General features: G+C 49.8%; 3 protein-coding genes across 3 annotated transcripts; all 3 read right to left on the minus strand.

The window, feature by feature from the left end:
• Positions 1–83: 83 nt before the first annotated feature.
• Positions 84–2,414, minus strand: LOC146720209 (uncharacterized). Its single transcript, XM_085488932.1, has 2 exons — positions 497–2,414; positions 84–184 (listed from the first exon to the last, which is right to left on the minus strand). Exons 1-2 carry the CDS (start codon positions 2,412–2,414, stop codon positions 84–86), a joined length of 2,019 nt encoding a protein of 672 aa, XP_085345058.1.
• A 419-nt stretch (positions 2,415–2,833) lies between these two features.
• Positions 2,834–3,376, minus strand: LOC146720210 (uncharacterized). Its single transcript, XM_085488933.1, has one exon. The coding sequence runs from the start codon at positions 3,374–3,376 to the stop codon at positions 2,834–2,836; it is 543 nt and encodes a 180-aa protein (XP_085345059.1).
• Positions 3,377–8,196: 4,820 nt separating this feature from the next.
• Positions 8,197–9,394, minus strand: LOC146720211 (uncharacterized). Its single transcript, XM_085488934.1, has 2 exons — positions 8,794–9,394; positions 8,197–8,699 (listed from the first exon to the last, which is right to left on the minus strand). The coding sequence occupies exons 1-2, from the start codon at positions 9,392–9,394 to the stop codon at positions 8,197–8,199; spliced, it is 1,104 nt and encodes a 367-aa protein (XP_085345060.1).
• Positions 9,395–10,740: the final 1,346 nt, after the last annotated feature.

Consider the following 10,740-nt stretch of genomic DNA (forward strand, 5'->3'; position numbering starts at 1 on the left):
CATCGGTCCAGGCATAAACTTTCTCGCTTGTGAGTCCAAGTCCCGCGGCAGTCCGTTGGAGTAGTCGCGCGGTGAGCAGGGCTTCACACAGCTCCAGTCGTGGAATTGACACCGGCTTCACCGGTGCGACTTTCGCTTGACGACGAGTAAGCTCGTTGTATGAGCGCCATTTGATCCAGTGCCCCTTAAATAAATTGCGGCCGCGTAAGCTCTCTCCGACGCATCGGAGAACCCGTGCAGTTGTAGGTTCGTACGGCCGTCCGCCTCCGTGACTCCCGTCCACCGGGGAACACTCAACCGGTCCAACTCCGGCAGGGCAGACGCTAGTCGCAGGTAGTGATTTCGCAGCGTCGGCGGGAGCGGTTGATCCCAATCCAGGCCGGCCATCCAGAGTTCTTGCAAGAAGACCTTAGCTCCAATAAGAACAGGAGCAGCCCAACACGCCGGGTTGAATAGTCTTGCGATATCCGAGAGCACGGTCCGTTTGGTCTGTTACCGATCGACTGCAGCGTCGGAATTGCTCTCAGTGTGAGCCGATCGGTGGTTGGAGCCCAGTACACACCGAAAGTGCCGACGGTGTCCGTCTTTAGAAAGAGCCGCTCAGCCTTGTCCCCCTCGGGGCATAGAGCGGCGTGTGATCCGGCCCATTTGCTTAACTCGAAGCCGCTCACCCTGAGAAGACTCACCACCTGATGCTTGACCTCGAGGGCGTCCTCCAGGGAGCTCGCTCCCGCAAGTATGTCGTCTACATAGGTGTTGGATCTGATAGCTTTCGCCCCTTGAGAGAAGCGGGATTCCTCATCCCTCGCCAGCTGTAATAATGTGCGAATTGCGAAATACGGCGCGGACGCCGTACCGTAGGTAACGGTGGTGAGGCGAAACTCCTGTATCTCAGCAGCGAGGTCCGCCCGCCATAGGATTCGCTGTAAATCCGTGTCGTCCCGGTAGACGCGAATCTGACGGAACATCTTCACGATGTCCGTCGTGAACGCGTACTGATGCATGCGCCAACGGGTGAGTACGAGCCAGAGGTCTGCCTGCAATTTTGGACCTGAGAGTAGCACGTCGTTCAAAGAAACGCCTGTAGTTGTCCGGAACGAGGCGTTGAAGACCACCCTGATCTTCCCGTCAGGATCTGTCGGCTTTACTACGGTGTGATGCAGCATGTAGTAAGAGCTACAGGCTTCCTTCTCCCCGCTGGGCACCAGCTCCATGTGTCCTAGCGACAAATAAGAACACATAAACTCTGTGTATTTTGACTTGAGCGCCGGCATCCGCTCGAGCCGACGCTCCGTGCTGAGCAGCATCTGTTGGACCCCCCGACGAGAGGCTCCAAGTCCCGTCGGCGGGTTCTCTCTTCGAGGAAGTCGCACTACGTAACGGCCGCCCTCGTCGCGTAAGTGTGTCTCTGCGAAGAGTCGCTCGCAGTACGATTCCTCAGGAGTTTGGATCGGCTCCGCGGATACCCCCTCCAGTTCCCAAAATCGGCGAAGGTCCTCTTGCAGGTCCGGCTGTAGTATACTGTGATGGGCGGCGATGCTGTTCGAGTCTGCTGCCCTGGTGAGCGGGCCCATCAGCACCCACCCGAAGACGGTCGAGTGAGCGGTCGGTTGTCCTGGGGGGCCGCGCTTCACGTCACCGTTGAGTAGCATGCCGTATACGTCAGCTCCCAGCACGGCGTCGACCGCTGCAGGCCTATCGAACGCAGGGTCCGCCAACTTCAGACCCTCAAGATGAGGCCAATCATGCCTCGCAACTCGACCTCCCGGTGTCAACGCGGTGAGTCTGGACAGCACCAATGCCCTCGGGATTGTTATCCGCAGAGATGGCGATCGGTCAGCTCCAACCATCAAGGTCACCGCATGAGTCGCCATGCCGGTGGTGACGCCTTGCAGGCCTGAGACCGTGACATTGACTCGACGCCTCGGCAGTCTCAGCTGCTGAGCCACGCGCTCTGAGACGAAAGACGCCTCTAAGCCTGAGTCCAGTAGCGCTCGCACTGTTAGAGCTCTCCCCGACTCTCCGATGAGACGAACAAGCGCCGTCGCGAGGAGAACTGTACCGGAGGTGGAGCTGGACAGCGCTGCTACCTGTCCAGTCTCCTCCGAGAACGAAGGCCTCTCCGAGTGTGCAGTGGATTCTGCCGCAGCTCGAGGAGTCTCCGCTGGTGACGTCGTATTGTTCCCCGTTAGATGAAGAAGCGTGTGATGCCTCTCGTTGCATTGGCGGCAGCGGAATAAGGATGGACATGCTCCTGTTGTGTGACCCTGTCCCAGGCAGTTAAAGCATGCCTTCCGCTTACGCACTTGTTCTCGGCGCTGTTCTACCGAGCATCCCTTAAAGCGCGGGCACGCTCGCAAAGGGTGCTGTTCCTTGCACAGCGGACACGGCGATCCCTTTTCGTCGTTGTTCATGGAGGTTGCATGTGACGAGACGTCATCCCGTCGCTCAGTCCGCCTCGATTTACCCGAAGTCGTCTGTGTCAAAGTTCGCGGCGCGGCGGCGTCCAACGCGCGCGACCGCGTAAGAAGAAACTCCTCGAGCTCCTCAAACGTCGGAAAGTCACTGCTTGCGCGAAGACTCCCACTGGAGGCGGCTAGCGGAATCCAGCTTCTCCACTAGGATGTGGACGAACCAGTCGTCCCAATGCTCTACCGGGCGACCCATTGCCCGGAAGGAGCGCGATGCCTGATTCACGGCAGGCATCGCAATGCCTAATCAGGCGGTTTATCTCTGTCGCAGATGGTTTCGTCACTAGCGTAGCCGAGAGGAGGACACGCATGTGCGTCGCGAGTAGCACCCGTCGGTTGTCGTATCTCGACTCCAATTCTTCTCACGCCGACGAGTATCCTTCCGAGAAAACCTCGATATTCGCCACGACGGCCGCGGCCTCCACGGTGAGGCTTGCCTTCAGATACTGGAGTTTCTGCACCGCGCCGAGCCCGTTCACGTCGTGAACTAGCGATTTGAAAAGGTCGCGAAAACCCTCCCATTCCAACTGATCGCCGCTAAAGGTCGGCAGATTTATTTTCGGCAATTGGATTTGCCTCATAACCGCACTCAAGTCATCTTTTGACTCCGTGGTTTTGGCCGGTGGGATGTACGAGCGGGAGTTGATACGAGCCTTCATATTAACATAAAGTTCCTCGGTCGACGAATAAATGTCCCGTTTCATATAGTCGGACGCGTCCACCTTTTCAAAATCCATGAGCGAGTAATGAGCGTCGTAAAACGTCGACCAGTATCTTTCTAGTAATTCAAGGCGCGCCGAGAGAAACGATCGAGTCATTTTATTTTTCCCGATTTTAACAAGGTTATCCCAAAACCGCTCGATGAAGCCGGCTGTGATCATTTGTCTTTTCAGCGCGGCCTCCATCGTGGAGCTTTATACGAGACGGAAAAACGAGCGTGAAAACAAAGCGCGACGATCTTACGTGAAAATCCGAGAAAGTGCGCTCAGCTGATCGCGGTCGCGAACACGTAAACGCAGCGTGCGCGGAGCGACGGATCGTCCAAATCGATAGGCAAGACGGGCGCGGAGCGCGGAACGGCATTAGGCGGGAGAATCGGAGCAGCGGGCCCTCGAACTCTAGGCGAAGCGCGCGCGGGGGCGTGGAACGGCACTATTGTCTCTATCGCGAGATCACTCTCGCACTTTCACTTATTCCACTGATCGAAACGTCAATGTCGCAAATGTCACTGACTATAATGATTGTTAATAATAAATTGTCCAGCAATGTCTAATGTCTAGCAATATTGAGAATATACAAGTTTAGAAAGAGATAAGATCGCTTACCGTGTGGTCGGAGTCGCGCACACGAATCCGGCTCGAAGGACCAGTAATGTTCTTGTCTCGCCGTTCGATTGTTCGTTTGAATACGGTTGGAGGCAAAGAGGGATGAGTTTTGGAAAACGGGGCAGGATCCGATAACACTTTACTCAAACTTACTCCACTCACAAGTATATTTTAAGATAAATTACAGGCATAAAGACAATAAATGTTTGCTTATGTGAAAAGGTCGTTTGCTCGCGTGACCAAACGAGAGAGCTCAGCTCGCAAACACTGCCCGGAAAAGGCGCGCAACGGTAAGCGCGGGGCCTCCTTTCCCCTGTCCCGAGCTCCTCGATCCACCCTGCAAGTAAGGAGAAGGACGCCCGCGCTGCCAAAGAGAAAGGTGACAAATATATAAAAACCGTCGAGAATGCTGAATTGTCGCTCTGACAAAAGCCGAGTGTCGATCCAGAGATCGAAAACATGTTTTCGATTGTGCGACCTCGGTCTCGGACATCGAGATCAAGTGTGGATCAGCGATTCTCGGCCGCCGGTATTTCGTCGGTTTTTTGTTCGCTCTCCAACAATTTCTTTAAATTGAAATTGCCGCGCTTTTGAACGCGGGTAAGATAGAGAGCGTTCTGTACGAGAAGAAGAAAAACCACGTGGTGAAATACACGAGAAAAGGAATTATCAGAGAAATTAGAATAGTGATCAAGGACGGTGGAAAGAGGGAATTGATGGATTGGAGAATAAACTTTAATTGACGTTTCTTTGTTCTTACAGGTGAGAACGTTTGTAAATAATGTAAATACTGTAATAAACCGACAAAATAAATACTTTGTTCTTACAGCAACGTGATTTGGTTTGATCAAATCTCGAAAAATAAAGAGTTATCTTATAAAACGTCAATTCGTTTATGATAAAAAAGAAGAAAATAGACTCACTAAAATTTGGGTTTACGATAAGAGGATCGGCAGACGAGAAATCAAACATACTGTGCCTAACCTCCATAGATACATTGGATGGCTGTTCTTTCATTATCCCAGATGAATATCAGCCAATAAATTTGCATACAGAATTGATAAAAACACAAGCATTGGCTAAGATAAAGAAGACATTAACAAAAAGACACCTGTATAAGATTTAACGTTGTAGGATGCCGGGTTAACGTGATCAAATGATTGTACGCGTTTGAAACGGTTTAAATTAGTTTATTCACTTTTACAAGTTCGTCGCGTACGAGACTTATGTTTCTCGGCGCTCGCTCTCTCGAGGACTGACTCGAGGGCTGCGCGAATTTCGGAGCTCGCGTAGGGCGGCAGCCGATCGGGGTCCTCGATTGGACCATCAGAAAATCAGGCGATGTACACACGCCAATTAGCGGCGAGTGTACACGTTGGTTTCACGTGTTTCCTTGGCGTAAACACTAAGGAATTTAACAAAAAGCATTCTAGAAAATTCGATCGTCCTCGAGGATTCGCTCCAAAGAACGAATTTTCACAACACCAATTCAAAAAAATTGTAATCAAGTTATCTGAGGAACTACGTACAGTTTATTTGGATGAAGAACTAAACTTACAATTCAATGAAATTTTTCTAGAAGAAAGAATGGAGATACAATCTGCTGCTAGATCCGTGGAAAAAACTTCAAAAGAAACCGTAACAAAATTGTTAGATAAATTATTGGAAGCAAAGCAACGAGACTCTGAACAACAAAATCTAGGGAAAATAGCAGGAAAAATTTACAATTGAAAAATTCTCAAATAAAAACCCTAACGCGTACCAATGGGTAAACGATTTTGAAAAAGAATGTGAACGCTTTAACATAAAGGAAGACAAAGGAAAAATTGAAATTTTTAAGCTGTTCCTGGATAAATCCAGCCGAGATTGGTATAGCTGTATGATGATGAAACTCACAATAAATTCAGAATGGAGAAAATGGAAAAAAAAATTTTGTGCGAGAACCTTCGATTTGTTTTAATTTTCCGCGCAGAGGCAAATTTATTTATTTATAAGTCGGCTCGCAGATACGAAGGAGACTGGATGCGGAGAAAATTGTAAAGGTGGAGAAATTCACTTTTGAGGCAAAGCAGTTTTATTCAAAACTCTCGCAGACAAGATTAAAACGCGGAAGTTCGCTCTAGAACGAGATAAATTCGCGCGATGCTCTTTTCGCTGATATACACGGAGACGTCTCTTCAGTTCAGACTCCTCGAGTAGACTCATTTTTGATCCTCGCGGAATTCGGCAGCTAAGGGGGCGATCGATCATCCGATCGACGCGTGGCACACGTGCTGAAATCCTATTCGCGGACGATTGCCCCATCACGCTCCGAAACGCGAGACAAAGGCGAGTTTTTGTAGATTCCTCGCTCGCGGAATCGAAAACAACCAGAATAACATCTCGGCGTCGAATATTTTCAATTTCTACGATTGACCTTGCTTCGTCGCTCCGAAAATACGTGCCAATTTTAAACATACCGCCCGCCTCGCATTTGAACGTATGCGAATATGCGAAATATAGCCAACGGTAGTCTTCAACGTACGATGAAGACAATAAATCAATTTTCAATCAACCAAGAAATCAAACAAGAGATCAATGCAATAATTCCTTGCGATCGAATAACGAGGGCAAGTAATCAGAAGGTGAAAAAACCTTTTACAATTTTCGAGTAAATATTTCTAAATTATAAAGACGCTCTCAATTTTCAATAGGCACTGAGCCTTAGCAAATATTCGCCTCTTTCGGCTGTTCGAGCACGCAAATACAATTATACATGTTTCGAAATTCTACCGACAATGCGATGGGTCAAATAACAAAGTCATAAATGCGATACCTGGCTCGAAAACCACGCCGAAGAGGAGAATATTGCCTAACATAGTAGATTTTGACGCTAAATACATAAATCACACCCGAAATTTATCAAATAATTACAATCTAAGTTTAACGCAAGTACAATTTTCAAATATTGCTATTGATTGCAGCCGGCACAGTAGCATAATTGGTCGTTTCAGGATCGAGCTCGCAGTTCTCACCGTAACTACTCGCACGAGTCCATCCGAGCCGGGATGAATCTGCGTGACTCGCGCTAGGTTCCACTGCTCGGAGGGAGCAAGAGATTCTTCAACAAGGCGAGTTCTCCTATGCGAAAAACAAGACGTTTTTTCCGACCACTTACGCGCGCTGCTGCAGGGAGTGCAAGTAGTCTTGCGACCACGAGCGCCAAATCTGTTCGACTAAAGAATGGACCATCTGCCATCGCGATAGTCGATTCGCATTACTTTCGAGCACTGACTCCTCCGGTATCGCAATTATGGGGCGCCCGATCAGGAAATGACCCGGAGTGAGTGCCGATAGGTCACTCGGATCGTCGCTTAATGCCGCGATCAGACGAGAATTTAAGCACGCCTCGATTTGGCATAATACGTCGCGAATTCGGCCTGTGACAGAGTTCGCGAACCGGCGACTCGTTTTAAGTGCGACTTGAGACTTTTGATTCCCCGCCTCCCATAGCCACCGAAGTGAGGAGCCGCAGACGGAATGAAGTTCCATTCAATTTTGTCATTTGCAAGGATGTCGTGCAGTGACGAATCCTTCATCAAGGCGCTGAACGCGTCGTTCAATTCCTTGTCAGCCCCGTGGAAGTTCGTTCCATTATCGCTATATAGCTTGGACGGCAAGCCCCTTCGGCTCACAAATCGCCGAAAGGCGGCGAGGGAACCCAGCGCTAGAGTAGTCTTCGACTAGCTCTACGTGGATTGCTTTCGTGACGAGGCAGATGAACAAAGCTATATAATTTTTTCTGGTTTTTTGGCCTCTGCCAACGAACGGCGTGACTAGAAAGGGCCAGCATAATCCACTCCCGTATGAGCAAATGGAGACGACGGATTGACGCGTGGAGACGGGAGGTCTCCCATGAATTGGCTCGAAAGTTTAGCCGAGTGACGTACGCAAGGGATGCATTGTCTTATATATCCCTTGACGGAGTTTCGCCCTCCCATTAACCAATAATTCTGAAGAAGGGTGCGCAGCACGATTTGAACTCCACCGTGGAGTGTACTCTTATGAGCTTGAGCGATTAGAAGGTAAGCGAGTTGTCCGCGCGGCACGATTACGGGATGTTGCTCATCGTAGCTAAGAGCGGAGTGTCGCAACCGCCCGCCAAGCCGGAGTACCGAATCTTTTCCTAAGAATGGAGCAAAAGTTCGAAGGGAACTCCTTTTTGAAATCGTGGCAGTCTTTTGCAAAGTTTTGAATTCGACCTTGAAAGCTCTCCGCTGGACATAAGACAGCCAGAATTGCTCGGCCCGTTTAAGCTCGTCGACGCTCAGTGTCGAATCTTTTTTAAATTTACGAACCTTTTCCTTCCGCAGTAAGGCGAGAAACCTGTGGACGTAAGCCGTCACTCGGACGAGCTTCGTCTAACTTGAAAATTTGTAAAGTAGATCCCACTCTTCTTCACCTTCAATGTGAAGAACTTTGGTTTTTCGCAGTTCAGCTGAAACTTGCTGTAGTTCATTAGTGGGTCTAGTATTCGTCATATCATGAATCGGCCAAGCCGTTGAAGGTTGCCGAAGCCATGGTGGTCCCGTCCACCATAGCGAATGCGACACTAACTCAGACGCGGATAGCCCGCGCGACGCACAATCCGCCGGGTTCTCTACCGATGGTACGTGACTCCATCGAGTAGATGGCAAATTGTTCTGTATTTCAGCCACGCGGTTGGCCACGTATGTGTTCCACTTTGATGGGTGCTGGCGCAACCACGCCAGAGCTATCGTGGAATCCGTCCAACAATGGATCGGAGTTCCAACTAACTGCAACGAATTAACAGTCCACTTTACGAGGCGACTCAATAACACTACCGCGTTTAACTCTAGACGCGGGATGCTCACGGTTTTCACGGGCGCGACCTTTGTTTTTGCTGCGATTAAATTTATTGCGAAGTCTGAAAGCGAATGATAGACGCGAAGATATACGACGGCGGCATAAGCTCGATTTGACGCGTCAGCGAAAACCGTGTATCTCTAGCGCGAGAGTTTGTGGACCTTGACCAGTCCACCGTGGAATTTTGATCATTTCTAATTTGTGAAATTCTGATACAAAATAATTCCAACGGGACGTTAACTCATCGGAGATGAGAGAGTCCCATTCGCAATGTAACAACCACAGCTCTTGAAGTATTATTTTTGCCACGATCACGACGGGAGCGGCCCATCCGAGAGGGTCGTAAAGCCTCGCGATAAATGAAAGAATTGAGCGTTTGGTAGGAACGCTGGGGGTGGTCGAGTTCACGACCAAGCGAAACACGTCTTCGTTAGGCATCGATGACAGGCCGAGAACTTTAAGTGAATCTTCCGTCAGGATTAGATGATCGGTTACTTCCGATTGGTCAACAGACAAATCCTTGAGAAGTTCGATCGAATTTGATGCCCATTTCCTTAATTGAAATCCCCCCTTTTCCATTAACTGCATCAATTGAACGCGAGTATTTTTTAAAGATTTTATATCATCCGCGCCAAACAGGGCGTCGTCTACATAAATAGACTCTCCTAGGATAGGAACCGCGGCCTTGAACTTTTCTCCCTCGTCAAGGGCGAGCTGTTTCAATACTCGCATTGCGAGATACGGAGCGGGAGCGAGACCGTAAGTGACCGTTAACAAGCGAAAATGTCGAACGGGCGCTTCCGCTTGAGGACGCCAAAGAATTCTTTGGTAGTCTGAATCTTGCTCATAAATTTGAATTTGCCGAAACATCTTGGCGATGTCGGCCGTACAGACGAAGCTCCACCGTCGCCATCGCGATAACACGGCAGGTAGATCTTGCTGTAATTTGGCCCTATTAATAAAAAGTCATTCAACGACGTACCATTCCTAGTTCGGCACGACGCGTTGAAAACGACCCGTAATTTAGTCGTGCAACTATCTTCCCGAATCACGGGGTGGTGCGGAATGTAAACGGGCAAATACTCGGTTTTTTCCGACTCGTCGACGCTAGTCATATGTCCGAGGGACTCGTATTCCGCTAGAAATTCGTTATACTGCGAATACAGTTCCAATCGATTTCTCAATCTGTTTTCCATGCGGTTGTACAGCGACCGCGCAATGGAAAGAGACTCTCCGATTTCGATCGGAGGATCACATTTAAAGGGTAGTCGAACGACGTATCGTCCGTCGGACAACCGACTATGCGTCTGCACGAAGTGTCGCTCACAAATCTCTTCCTCATCCGTGAGGGGAATTTGAGGCGCGATCTCCTCATCTTCCCAGAACCGCTGGAGAAGAGTGTCTATCTCTTGACCGAGAACGCAATTTAAAACGGCTTCTTTTGAAGCCTTCCGTTTATTTTCGGTCGGACCGGAAATAATCCAACCGAGCGCGGTTAGTTGAGCTGTGGGGGTACCGAGCGGACCTTGCCTCAAGTCGCGCATCAAAAGTGAGCCATAAACGTCGGCTCCAAGAAGCAAGTGAATTTGATGTTTGCTCGACGGATCCGGATCCGCGAGGGAAAGGCCCTTCAAGTGAGGCCACGATTCGACAGGTCGAACTCGCGAAGCCGCGTACGACGTGATCTTCGGAAACACGTACACTGTGATTGGAAATACCGAGTCGGATTTCGCGCACGGAGTCATTCGCAAGGACACGCGCGACTTTGCGGCACCCGTGTAGGTTTCCCCGAATCCTTTGATTTGTAAATCGGTTCTTTGTCGCCTGGTCCGTATGGTTTGACAGAAAGATTCCGATATAAAACTAAAATTGGATCCCTGATCCAATAGCGCGCGAACCTTAAAGCGTCGGCCCTCAGCGGTGTGGATGTTCACCCACACGGTTGCGAGAGAACCGCGGGAGTCGTAAAGTCCGGCGGCTCGATTGTCTGGACGCTGGCCACGGCAAGCGTATTGGAACCGTCCAAGGCGTCGGACTTCGCATTCGTTTTCACGCTGGTTCGCGCTTCCGAATCTTTT

The sequence above is a fragment of the Nylanderia fulva genome, unplaced genomic scaffold (assembly GCF_048542155.1).
Source record: "Nylanderia fulva isolate GAGA-0341 unplaced genomic scaffold, ASM4854215v1 Scaffold744, whole genome shotgun sequence".
NCBI lineage: Eukaryota > Metazoa > Arthropoda > Insecta > Hymenoptera > Formicidae > Nylanderia > Nylanderia fulva.